The 14,375-nt window shown below is 29.0% G+C and overlaps 1 protein-coding gene across 3 annotated transcripts in view; it reads right to left on the reverse strand.

Annotated features, from left to right (window-relative positions):
• Positions 1–14,375, reverse strand: part of spn-E (tudor domain containing 9 protein spindle E) — a 124,792-nt gene that overhangs the window by 44,371 nt on the left and 66,046 nt on the right. For all 3 annotated transcript variants that reach the window (XM_087150694.1, XM_087150692.1, XM_087150693.1), the window contains 3 exons: positions 11,591–11,695; positions 10,554–10,658; positions 5,583–5,690 (listed from right to left, as the gene is read on the reverse strand). In XM_087150694.1, the coding sequence (XP_087006820.1) occupies positions 5,583–5,690; positions 10,554–10,658; positions 11,591–11,695 (318 nt within the window). The remainder of the gene's footprint in view (positions 1–5,582; positions 5,691–10,553; positions 10,659–11,590; positions 11,696–14,375) is intronic.

Here is a 14,375-nt window from a genome sequence, read left to right on the forward strand (position 1 = left end):
TAGTTTTAAAGTTTATATATTAAGTTATTATATATATTAAGTTATCTGATTGAAAAACACTCCAATATTTCAAGAGAAACACTCTTTGATTTTCTCATAAATCCACAGCATTTTTCCAGGGTGCTTAGCCAAATTATTCAAGCACTCAAATAATATTTTTTAAGCACTTAAAAAAAAAAAAAAAAAAAAAAAAAAACTCCAATTAGGTAGGATTGGAAAGTTTCTGACCATTGATGGTTTTAACCGTCATGTAAAAAAATAAAAACTTTCGGCATTGTTCCTGACAATTGTCAAAATTTTTTAATCATGTAAGTGGAATGGCGTTTTCATACGATACGGACTGATGATAAGCAGAAATAGATTGGGGTTGAATCAATTATGAAAACGCTGAATAGAACAATCTGAACTGTTGTCTTTTTGCATAATTCGTAGCAAAACTCAACGTGGTAAAGGAAAAATCTAATTTTGGAAAAGGAAAACTAAGCACTTTTAAAAAACGAAAATCAAAAATAAGCACCTTTAAGCACTTTTTAAAAACGCTGTTGTCTTTTTGCATAAGTCATAGCAAAAATCAACATGGTAAAGGAAAAATCTCATTTTGGAAAAAGGAAAACTAAGCACTTCAAAAACGAAAATAAAAAATAAGCACCTTTAAGCACTTTTTTAAAAACGCTATGCACCCTGTTTTCAAATTCAGATAAGTTTAATACAGTAATTCTCAGCTACTCTGCCACGGCACTTTTGTGAGCCGCAAAATTCATTAGAAATGACATAGTAAAAATTGCAATGTTTTTTTTTTATTACGAATAAAGTTTAAGTTATACTTTTTATAATTTTCAATAATAACATCTTTGTCGGCGATAGACCTGTCTCTGACAAAGTCAAAATGTTAAAATAAGTGGGAAATTTAATGATTTAATTAAAATTATTAATTAACAGAAGAAAACAAGCTACATATTAACATTCAAAAGGAAATAAGAGCTAGCAATTAAAATGAGCTATGCAATTATAAGTTGTAAAAGCAAATTAACAAAGGACTACTAACAAAAAACAAACAAGCTAATTATTAATTAGCAAAATAAATTTTTTTTGCTAATTAATAACTAGCAAAAAAAAAACAAATTAACAAAGAATCATAGAAAAAAACAATTAATGTAAAAATAACTAGCAATTAATAACTTTAAAAAACAAGCTAACAATTATTAACAAGCAACAAAAAAAAAAAAACATTTTTACGGCCAAATATAAAAGAAATTATCAAACACATCGAGCTCACATTTCTCACTAGAAGTGTTCTTATTATTAACTTATAATTAATCCTTAATAAACGTTCTGTTGTTATTGAAATACATTTTATTTTGTTTTACATTGAAAATTGTTATCATAAACCATATTACATTGTGTATTAGAGGTAAGTAAACAACTTTTAAACGTATAGTTTTCTTTGTGTGACGTCAAATTTCAAAATCGTTAAAAATGTACTGTTACGACAAAAAAAACCAAACAAATCACAAATTATGTACACAGTGCTATTATAACACACAAATTACGATGATTCTATCGTATATCTACATGATTTTTTGTACATAATCAGTTCATTGTAAATTTATGTCATTTACAATAGTTTTCTTGGGGCCATTTCCCCATAGTTTGTTTAACTTTGAAAATTTAATATGAATTTGATAACTAAATTTTTCCAAACACACTTGGTTCAATATATGCTTAAAATACAGTTGAACTTGTTTATTTTGAACCTTTCTATCTCGAAAACCTCTGTATGTCAAAATTTCTAAAATTCCCTACATTTACAGTGCAAAATCAATGTTTTTCCATGTTTATGTCAAAATTCACCCCCCCGTAATCTCTGATCCTCGAATTTCTAATAATAGCGCATAAATTCCCAAACAACATAACTTTCTATATCAGTAGAAGTTGCATGACAGAGATGAATTTTGTGAATCTACAGGAGGTAGAGATGCACAGATTGGGGAAGTTCTTGGAATTTAAGCACATATAACTTTCTTAACTAAAAAGAAATACAATGATTCTGGCAGTAAGTGAGGTGTTAATGAATAGTGACCACCAGGGGTTAGCTTTTCAACATAGATAAGAAAGCTAAGAATAGAAATTCATTTTCACCTCAAAATTGCAACCAATGGATCAAAGGATTATTAAGAGTTTTAAACTGAACTATAGAATACATTTGGTACGCAAACTTGTAGATGCCATCGATGGAAAAAGTTCTCTTCAAAAATAAATATGTTAAATGCAAGGGCACCGGCAGAATAATATAAAAGGGGGTGCAACCCTCTAACACACAACCCCCCACACACAAAAAATAAAAATATTCTGTTATTACATATACCTTCATCTGTTAATATTTTTCTAGATAAATTTCTTCATTGTTAATAAGATATTTAAAAAAAAAAGTATGAATTTCTTGTACTTGCAAATTCTGCCACAAGAAACTGTATTGATGGCACTGGCATAGCTACTGACTTTAAAACATAAATAACTACAAACAGTAGTTTTGTAAACTAACGTGTTTGTACATGCTTAACATTGGTATTTATTGTGTTGATGAAGTTTTACAGTTGGGAGAAGTCAGCTTGTGTTATACACATTTGTTAAACTGAATAACTAATAGAAAATATATTATTTACATTTTATTAAATGAAATTTAAAAATATAGCTTAGATATCTGCCAAGTTTGTGAATGCTCAGTGTGCATAAGAAAAGAATCAAAGATGACTCAGAATTCATTAAAAAAGTTATAAACAGATTTGGACAGCAAACGAGACCATTACAATTCTTGTTTGATTAAACAATTTTTTAATTGTTATGTATCAATAATTACTTAATTATTTGTTTCTGAATACAGGGATGAGATTGGCCAAAAGGTAAAAAAGCTGAATTTTTAAGTGAGTAAATCGTGATTTATAGCAAAAATATCAGTAACATATTCTCATCCAGTTTTGCTGATGTTGTAATGCCTATATATAGCAATAATCGTCGATAGAAAAACTGCCACATTTATAGTAAGTAATTCAAGAAAAAAACTTACTTTTTGCAGGAATCGCGATCTTGGATTTTAAAATCGTGTGAATATAAATCACGATATTGAAATCACGTGAATGAAATTCGATATTGGATTTCAAAAATGTGAAAATACAAATCACGATGCGTAATTTTCAGATTGCGTAAATACGAATCAAGATGCATAATTTTTAAATCGTGTGAATACGAATCCAAAGCCTAATTTTCAAATCACATGTAAATACGAAAATAGCTGTTGGATATTACAACCGCAAATATGAATCTCGACATTGGATAAACTCGCATGAATACAAATTGTTACATAGAAATTTATAAACGCTTCAATACAAATCGCGATATTGGATTTTTAAATCTCGTAAATAAGAATTGCAACGAACAATATTGAAATCACGTGAATAAGAATCGCAACTTTTAAATCAAGTAAATACAAAAATCGATGTTTGATATTAAAATGCAGAGACGTCTGGATTATGAAAATAACAGCTATCTAGCGGACGGGTATAAATGAGGAAAATCTTATTTTTTGCTCGTAAAAGCTAAAATAAGTAGATATGTAGAAGAGTTGGCAGCTATGTAGTTTGAATTTTCTATATATCTTTCGATATATTATATCTATATATCAAATCGGAAATAAATATAATTATTTTATTTCAACGACTGAATTTTCAGAAAAGGCGAAATATTTATTTAAAAAAAAAAGAAGAAACTTTTAGAGAATCAGAGTTTTTGATAAAAAGGCTGAAATTCGAGAGACGAAAGCGTAAAGGCGGAAATCTGTTTAAAAGCGGAAAAATCTCATCCCTGTGAATTAAAATATTTTTAATGAAAAAATTTCATAGCAAAATTGTTTTTCTGTATCTCTTTAATTGTTTTTTTTTCTCAAAGAAAAGCCAGGGGGGTGAAAGTGCACCTTTTTGGACCCCGCTGCTGGCGCCTTCTGTTGGAGGTCATCAGAATGACTTATGCCTGGAGAAATGTGTCTATATAAACTATCCAAAAGGGTTTTAAAAAGGCTGGTTTTAAGTATAGCTGTAAAGGTGATGAACAATAGGTTGAAGGCATTAGTAAAGAAGAAGAAACTGTTGATGCTCGAAATGCAGTACCAGATTTGCAAGAATGGAATGCAATAAAATCTGTATTTAATGTTGACATTAATTTTGAAAATTTTTAAAAGTGGACAACTGCCTGACAACATGCGGAACATTGACAGATGCGGAAATCATAGATAATGACAAAGGAATATCAGATGAGGAGGAAGAAGCTGAAGATCATATTGATGAACGAAAAGTCAGTGCAAAAGAGAAAGAAAAAGCTGTAGAACTCTAACAAACTATTCTTGAATTTCAGGAAAATGTTGACTATGAGGGAACTTTTAACCTTAAAGAATTATCTAAACAAAGAAGGTTAGACGTCAAAAATCCTTGAAAAATTATTTTCAGTGTTAAATGCACTAAAAACAAAAAAACAAATAAAGCACTTTAAATAGAATTTTGTAATTAAATTTAATTTTTTAAAGTACCTGGAAAACTTAAAACCTCTTTATCTCATATTTTTCGCCTGTTGAAATTTGAATTTTAATAAAACTAGACACCAGTACATAAAACACTTTTTTTTGTAAAACTATTTGCCATAGCAGTCTTGCCTTTATTTTAGTAAGAAACATTAGATGCCCAACTCACAAAATACAGAATTGAAGCAATAGTCAACACAATATGACTTTCAATTGGTGAATAAGTGCTTATTTTTTGAATTGGTGAATAAGAGGCCAAATTTTTTTGCTTATGTTTGAAAATCAGAATTAAACTGTTACTTTAAACAGCTGAAGTTTTGAAAATAAATCTGAATTTTAGACAGCAGCGAATAAAAGAAGTAACAGATCAGCTAAAAAATTCCATCTCTGTACGCTTGGTTCCAAACTAGTCTATCACAAAAACAAGTATTTTTACTGATTCCCAACTAGTCTATCACAAAAACAAGTAATTTTACTGATTCCCAACTAGTATATCACAAAAACAAGTAATTTTACTGATTCCCAACAAAACAAAATATTACAAAAACAAGTAATGTAACTGATGACCAACTAGTATATTACAAAAACAAGCAATGCAACCGATTCCCAACTAGTCTATCACAAAAACAGGGTTGCCAGAGAAAAAAATGAACAAAATAGTCGCTTTTAGTAGCGAAAGCATGAAAATAATTGCCTAAAAAAGAACAAAAATATTACCAAATGACTTAAATGTCATATACCATGAACCATTTAGTCAAGTGGGTGGCAAATATGATAATTTTTATTTAAACCGTTAGTGTTCTAGCACAAAACAAATTCACATTTATTCATTTTCAGTTTAAGAAGGAGGAACATATTTGGCTTTTCAATCTCATAAAAGCAGCATCCAATTTCTTTCCGTTTTAACATAATAGTATTTCCGTCTTAATTTTTATTAAAAAAAACTACATTTATTCTTTCATAAATAACACATTTATGGACAGTTAATGTAAGAGTAAATGGACTGAACACTTACCAGAACAGTCGAATGTGGATCATTCAGATTTAAATCACGCATAATAGTCTTCTCATCTAAAGGTTGTTGCAGAAAATAGTGGGGAAAAAATGCTCCAGCTATAACCATCTGAAAGTTACAAAAAAATTCTCGTTAAAGTATTAATGAAAATTATATACTTCTACATTGAATAAACTCAGATATGAGTTTGATAAAAAGCTGAAAACAGAAATAAAAAAAAAAATATTGTACGATAAACAAATTTTAAATAGAAACAATTCTTGAAATTTAAGCAAGAAGTGTAAATTCATGAAACATATACAGTGACCTCTCACTTATGAACCACCTCTTTTATGCACCTTTTTCACTTATATGCCGATTTTAATAGACCCCAGTACATTAGGTAGGAAAATAATGATAAACATCCTTCGTTTATGCATCGCTCTCTAACCTTTTAATTTTTTTATCCTGTAAATATTTTTTTTATTAAAAAAAAAAGGTTTTAAATTAAAAATGAAGCAAATAAGCAATCCTTGTTCAGATAAAAAGAAATATATGTTGTTAGATGCTATTGAATTTTCTTCCCCCTGTGACCTATTCATTTTTGCTGTTTCTGGAAAGACATTCTTTCTAGAATTTTGAATAGGGAGTCTTATCTGTTACCCCAACAATGAAAGCCCATTCATCTTTAAGAAATGGCCATTCCCCAAGACCAGGGGTTAGTTTTACTCCCATGCTGTTTTCTAGAGAAAAAAAAGACACCTGGAATACGAAAGAGACCACTATCACTTACTTGCAGTCAGATGGACATCATGAGTAAATAAAAGGAGGTGATCTGTTTAGTGACAGCAGTATTTGAACATCTTATTGTGCGGCATATTATGACGTCAAGTACTTTTCATAGAAATTTATCCTGTGATGTTTCACCCTCTCCCATAAAACTCAAATTTTTTGTGAAGATCTGCTTATTTATATCTAACTAAAACTTGTGGAAGATGAGAAAGTGGTGGATGATATTGACGAGGATGATAAAATTCATCCAAATCACACAGCAGTATTAGAAGCTTTAGACACTATTCGTGACTATTTACAATTTAATTTTGCTTCTGAAATTCCCCTTTATCCCATTTATATGAAGTGGAAAAAACTGTTTTTGAAATATGTTGGCAAGAACAAATACAATTATGTATTAAGATTATTTTGTAAGAAAATAAATTGTCTTAAGGTATGTTAAATTTTCTCATTTGTATAATTATAGTAAATACCAAAACAGTATAAATATTAACATTTTATCTTTAGAAACAGATTTATTCATATTATCACTGCAATTTATGTTGCGTTTTAGACTTTTGAAGTTTTTCACTTATGCGCTTTTTTCTCTTGGCCCCTAACACCGGTGCATAAGTGACAGTTCACTGTATGTAAGAAGCATATATCCATAAAACATTATCAATATTTTCATTTTAAAAAAATAATAAAAATGTCGAATTATGAACAATGCTGAATAAAAATTTTGATGTTTTATTTTGTAATATTTTTTTTAATATAATTTTGTGCGAATTTTGATCTCAGTGTGAGATATTTAAATCACGTGAATAAGAATCGAGATATGTAATTTTAAATCACCTGGATATGACGGGAGATGCATAATTTTAAATCCAGTATATGCAATTTTAAATCGCATTTACATAAGTACAAAAATTCATAAAAAAAAAAGAATTTTTTTCAGAAATCCGAAAAAAATTACCTTTTTTCAGAAAAGCGGAATTCGTTTATGTATATTTATATATATATACATATATATAAAGCAGAAAGAAGAAAAAAAAAGCAGAATGCCACCAGAAAGCTGAAAAAACTAATCCTTGATAAACTATAAGAAAAAACTACTTTTATACTAAGTAATTTTACATTAAATTATATAGTATAAAATAGTGTATCTGGATGCCTCTTTCCCAGACGCTTTTTAACAATCAAAATAAACATCTTTTCTATAAAAGAAAGAAGAAAAAAACCCCTATTTTTTGCAACTTTGAGAGAACCAGATGCCATGTGACACGTGTTCTTTACTTCTTCTAGCTTCTATTGATGTCCAGGCAAAATTTACTACCTTCACAAATTCAACTTTAGGAAAAATGGTAGTTTTACAAAATACCTTTTCTTAAAATTTTATTTTTTTGTCCCGTAAGAAACGATAAATTCATATTTTTGTATTGATTTTTTTGATATAATTTTCACAAATGATGTCTAAATTTTCTTGAAATAGATACACCTCTCAGAAAACCCCTGTGTATCAACCCATATATCACCAGAGAAAAGTATTACAAAGACAGGGTTGCTACTAAAAAATGGAGGGAAAAAAAATTCACTGTGTTTTCCCTGTTCATATTTTTTATACGCAATATATTAAGAGGAAACACAACCATTACTGTGCTGTTGTGTCAGCAATATTGGACTTACTATATTTATTAGCTTTAATTGCTGGAAAAACTTATGAAAAAAAAAAGGAATAGCTGAACATACTTAAATAATACTATAGTAAATGAAATACTTTAGTATAGCTGCATGCTTACACAGTGCTTTCACTACAGCGCGAGAATCTCGCATATTTTTTTCTTTTCTCGCGTTAAAAAATGATTACCGCGAGAAATTCGCGCATTCTATAAATCAATTTCAAAATTCGCGAATTTCTCGCATTTTGGAAAAAGCTTCGAATTACGTCATTTAGAATAAAATCCGTTTCACTTTTCTTCCTGGATCTTCATTATTTTCAACACTTGCCCCGTTATCCAGCTTCCCTATTTACCAGTAGGCATTGTTCAAAACCTTTTCGAACAACAGAACACAACCCCTCCGAACCACGGAACCCCTTTCAGAACACATTTCTCTGCAACCACATGTTTACTGTAGGTATGGTTTTTCATGTAAGACGTTCAAATTTTTTTATGCGCTAATGTAAGATGGACAAATACCTAGTAAAGGCAAAATCTTCTATGATGATGCAGCAAAAATATTCAATACTTTAAAAAATAGAAGACGTTAAAAATGTATTATAACAAAAGAAAATTTTTTTCCAAGTCTATTTGTATTTTTTCAGTTTATAGAAATCTCACTTAACTTTCTGAAATCTCACCCTGTTTTTGAGAAAGGGTGAGAAATTCTCACCCATTTTTTTTCTATGATGAAAACACTGTTACATATACCATAGATTACGGAGGAAACAGAACTTTTGAATAGAATTATGGAGAGAAAAAAATCTTTCTAGCATTTCTGTAGAGAGGAAATTTTTACTTCATTATTCTTTATTTTTAATTCCTCTCAAATAAGGATAGAAAAATCACGAACATTTATTTTCTTTCTGATGCGCGAAAAAGGCATCGTTTTAAGTAAAATTTTCTATGATGAAAACACTGTTACATATACCATAGATTACGGGAGGAAACAGAACTTTTGAATAGAATTATGGAGAGAAAAAAATCTTTCTAGCATTTCTGTAGAGAGGAAATTTTTACTTCATTATTCTTTATTTTTAATTCCTCTCAAATAAGGATAGAAAAATCACGAACATTTATTTTCTTTCTGATGCGCGAAAAAGGCATCGTTTTAAGTAAAATGTTAGAGGGGAAAAAATTTAGAAAATTTCTGCAGAAAAGAAAAAAAATTTTCTTATTTTTTTTTTTACTTTCTAGAGGAAAATTCTTTCTGCAAGAACTCTGCAACGTTCTGCGACAATATCGCTGAGATTCTGCCACAAGGGTGTTCTTGTGTGAGCTATAGTGGGCTAACTATATTTATGAGTTTTAATTGATTGAACAACAGCTGAACATACTTAAATAATGCTATAGTAAATGAAACAGTTTAGTATAGCTGAAATATCATGGTTAAATATCCCATAGGTTACGCTTTGAGTGGTCGCCATTTTTTAAAAGACAAAAATAAAAGACAAAATTCCTTGTATTTTCACAGTTTGTAAAGAAAAAAAATAAAAACTCCCGGTATTTTTAAAGGTTTTCCCTGTGGAGTGGCAACTCTGGAATTAACTATTAAAAAAAAAAACTTAAAAATTTTAAATGGAAATAAACCTAATGAAACTATAGTTTTATTGGGTTTTAATAACTTAGTTACATGATACATATTTACAACAGTTAGATCATAGTATTTAAAAACATTATAAAAAGGAAATTAGTTAACACTAGTAATAGCATTTTGTGACTGACTGGTTCGAGGGACTAATAAGTGTCAGTGTTTATAGGGTCCAAGGCAGATTTTAGTAAATTTAACTTTGACTACTTGACTTAAATCTAAATATACATTCACTAACAATATAAACATATAAACTACCAATACACGTCAACTAACAGGAATGAAGGTGAGCCAAACTCAAAAATCCTGAAACTTTCTTGAGCAAAATCATTAATGACTTATTTCAAAAAATTTATGTCTTTATAAATTTAAATCATTGATATTTTCACAACATGAAATTCTAAACAAATTATATGCAGCATAATTTAAATTAATAATTTTTTATGAATTTACTTTCATCTCTAATCACTTTTATTATTTACCAGAAAAAAATATTTACAAACGAAAGAGATGCCAAGTATAAATTCTAGTTCTAATATTTTTAAATAAAATATTCAAGAATTTTTAAACATAAATGTGATCTTTTGATTTCTTGAAACTTCTGTACCTTGGATTTCAGGATCGTGATAAACGAAAAATCCGGAAATCGAAGCAAAATCATCTCTGGGAATGTGTAGAAATCATTAAAGAATAAAGAGCTGAGTGCCAAAATTTATAGTTAAAAAAAAAATATGCAGTGTTTATTTTACAGAATAACTACTACATATTAAAATTGAAGATAAAATAATAGTTAATTAGAAGTGAAGCTTTTGAAGTACATAAAAGTTGAATAATAGTGGTACTTGAGCATAAAAAAAACAATTTTCAAACTTTGAATTTAAAAATATTAAAAAAAAGAAAATTAATTCTTACTTTCAATACAAGGACGGATTTTTCGTCATGTTTGAAAGAGTGATGTTCTGATCTTATGTGCTGCTTTTCAAGACGACTTTTGATCTCTTTCACAAGTTTATCCACCTAACATTGCAAAACATCAACAAAAATATATTCACATAAATTGCAATAAAAAAAAGCAATATAAAAGAATAAGAATGAAGGAATTTTATAAAATTTGGTGTGCAACCAAACAATATTTTTGTTTAAAGAGAAAACTCAATTTGCATCATTGAAACTTCCATTTGAATTATCAATGAAGCAAAATTACATTTTGGTTGGAAAAAAAAAGACAGGAAGAAAAAAAAAGTTCATTTTATAAAAAAAGCTCAAATTATTAATTAACAAAATAAAGAAAGCAAAATTTTAACTTACAAAAGAAAATAAAAGCTAACAATTAAAATAAATTATTTAATTATTAATAGTTATGTTGTTGTTTCTAATTGCACTTGCCACAGGGGTAAGCCTGCTCGGTGAAACCGAGCAAATTTAAGGCAGAGTGTGCATTTCTTGTTTTCCAGTGGCGCCATCTATGGCCAAAAATTCGTCTTCTGCCACACACAAGTCGCACCCATTTATAGGGCGGGCCCATTCATTCATCCGCAGATCGTAATTTTGACTTGAATCAGAGAGCGATCGATCTCCTATCCAGTACCCCCAGAGGTTTTGATTTGTTATCGAAACATGGAAGACTTTGCGACTCGACAGATTTAACGTGCATCAGTCCCCATTTACTACACGGGGAGTCTTCGGCCGGCGGGGTTCGAACCCACGAACTCTCGGACATGGATCCAGCACCCTACCGACCAGGTTATCCCTGTCCTCTCCAAAATGGTGAAGGAATTTAGTTCATTTAAATTTTCAAATTGATTGATTGGCACTTGCGTTGGGTGCATTCCAAGATTCTCCCAGCATGCTTAAATAATTTATCATTAAGTACCTATTTTGTATTGTAGAACAAAATTTTTGAAGTAGTGCATGGCATGATTCAACAATTTAAAAAAAAAGCAACTTACTTCGTTTATTCTTCTGATTTGAATGAAATTAGAGGATGCCCATTGAGCTTCGGTTTTGCCACCTGGTCTCCTAAATTGGCCTTGTTGACTCAGTTGCTTCCACACCTGTCAACACAATTAGGTGAGTACCACAAAAATAAATAAAAAAAATGAAAATCTAATTTGACAGAGTCGAAGATATTATTTTCAGGGTGCATAGCCAAATCTTTCAACAAAAAATAAACACCTTTTAAGCACTTTTTAAGCCCCTAAAAAATATTTTTAAGAACAATATACATTGGCAAAATGCAAAATAGTTTTCATGATCATGATAAAATAACTAGTTTTTGATAAAGAACTCTTTTCTTGATTATATTAGCCCTTATAAAACGATAGAAAAATTTTTCGGTTGATTTTTAGAAGGAGGAAAATGAAGCCGGAAATAAGTGCCTCACTATGACTGATTATACTTCTGGCAAGACGGTAACATTTTTGAGAGTATTCAAAGGTATCAGAAAAAAAAATATGGTACTACAAATACCTTTTTAATCATGGTTTTCCACTCAATTGACATTTTAATTCATTTTACTTGTGCATAATTCTTTTGCTTCAAAAATACAGTATTTAAAAAAACATTACAGGGTTCCCACTCAATTTCAGAAAGAAAAAAAGTTTCCCTGTATTTCTATTAATAAAATTTTTAATTTGTAAGGGTATATATTAAAAGAATTAACAGAAAATTGATAAGGTTCCTTAATTAACAAATACTGATAAATTAATTATTTTTTCGTCATTTTTAGATATTAACTTTTAATATTTTTTTATTATCCTCTATCATTCTTAATATTCTCTACTGTTATTATGATTTGATATTTTATTTTCAGTACAAATTAACAGTTTAAAACTGAATATGGTATTTTTTTATTATAAAGTAATCCTGTAATATCACCTTATTAGGTAACGTTTTATAAAAATACACTGAAAAATTTTATGAAAAACATATTGAAAATGGTATGTAACTTATCAGTTTTGAAATTATTACTAAATAGCAAATGTATTTATATTTACTTTTATGAAGAGCTTTACATAAAATTATTTCCAGGCAAAACTGTTTTTAGGAATTAACTTTACATAATATTATCTAATCAATCTGGCGAAACACATGAATTTTAAAGCAACCAAAAGTTAAATCGAAATTAAACAGTATTTTAAGTTGTAATTTTAACGGAATAAAATTATTATTAAAATCTTAGTTTGAATTTGATTCAAATTGACATTAATAAAATTTTTTTTTGATTTTTTAACACATTGACAGCCGTGTCACTGGTATTGAGATGCAATTATTTGTGAATGATATTCGCATGCATTTGAAAAGATATTTCACAGGAAGTAACAAAAATATTAAATTGTTATAAAAGTAATACAAAAATGATTTATTAAGAAAATTATTGTGAGCCTCATGAAAACTTTCCTATTCTCTGCTATTTGACACACTAAGAAATAAGTTTTCCATTTTGCTTTCTGAAATTCCAATGAATTAGGGTAAAGATTTTAACTCCTCTTTACTCATTAGACTCAAACTGATTGAATAAAGTGGCAAGATGAGAAACAAATGTGAAGCAATGGACATAAGACACACGATACCATAGAAACAAACGGAGCAAGATATTATTTTTGTGACTATCAGAGACTCGCATTACTAAAATATCGACAGGAGTACTTAGCAAGATATAATTCGTAGAGTGGTACTCATGGCCTGAAGGAGATTTCACTGTAAATGTGTGCAGCAGTTAATTGAGTAGATTTAAGTTTTTATATAACAATCAGCTTATTCTTAAGAAATAAAAATAGCATAAAAATCTAAAACTTTAAACAAATATTTTACATTGTAATGAAACAAGTTATAAATAGTTACCAAAGATTTAATTTTCTTGTTAGAAGCAAATCATGCATTCTTCTTTAGTACTTAGGAATGAAAATTTTAAGTATTTTTGAAAAAACTTGGGGTTTTCATAAAAAACCAAATAAATCCTAGGTTTTTGATGAAAAACCTTGGTGGGATGGAATTTTTCAAACTTTGTAAATTACAGATATGTTTAATTTTTAGTACAATCATGAATTTTAAAAAATATTACTGCTTCCTATAAATTTACAGTTATACAAATATTATACAAATTTAAATAATATTATATTTAAATTTGAAATAATTCTAAAGGTTCTTGGAAATAGTTTTCATTATGGATTCTAGTTAAAAATAATTTCTGATAGGGTTTTACTTTGTTCATATAAGCGGATGTGCTACCAGTAAAACTGAATTTCTAGAATTATGTTGATTTTGAAGGTTAGTGTAGGTTTCTACTTAAATACATTAGAACTCCCCCCCCCAAAAGTACCATCTCTTCGATGTGCAGCACCCCCCTTATCCGCTCTCTATTCTTTTCTTTTAGAATGCTTCACTCTCCTCATAGAGTATCATTCTAAGCAAAAGGAAGAATATATTAATGGAAGAACCAATATATAAATGTAAAGACATGCTTTCTTTCCTTTGCCAGTAGCCCCCTCACACACGTCCCTTCTTGTCTGTCTAAAATTCTCTACACGGTCTCAGTTTAGGTTATAAAAGAATGACTTTTTGTTTAAAAAAATTGAACTGAAAAATTGTTCGGATCAACTATGATGCTGAAAAATTGAGGACTTTTAAAAACTGTGTACCAAAATAAAGTACCTTTAAGGGCCATTATTTTCCAAAAAAAAAAAAAAAAAAAACTAAGCAGATTTAAAGACTTTTTAGGTCCGTGGGAACCCT

This window comes from Parasteatoda tepidariorum, chromosome 9, assembly GCF_982258835.1.
Source record: "Parasteatoda tepidariorum strain Cologne lab strain chromosome 9, Ptep-v5.0, whole genome shotgun sequence".
NCBI classification, from domain to species: domain Eukaryota; kingdom Metazoa; phylum Arthropoda; class Arachnida; order Araneae; family Theridiidae; genus Parasteatoda; species Parasteatoda tepidariorum.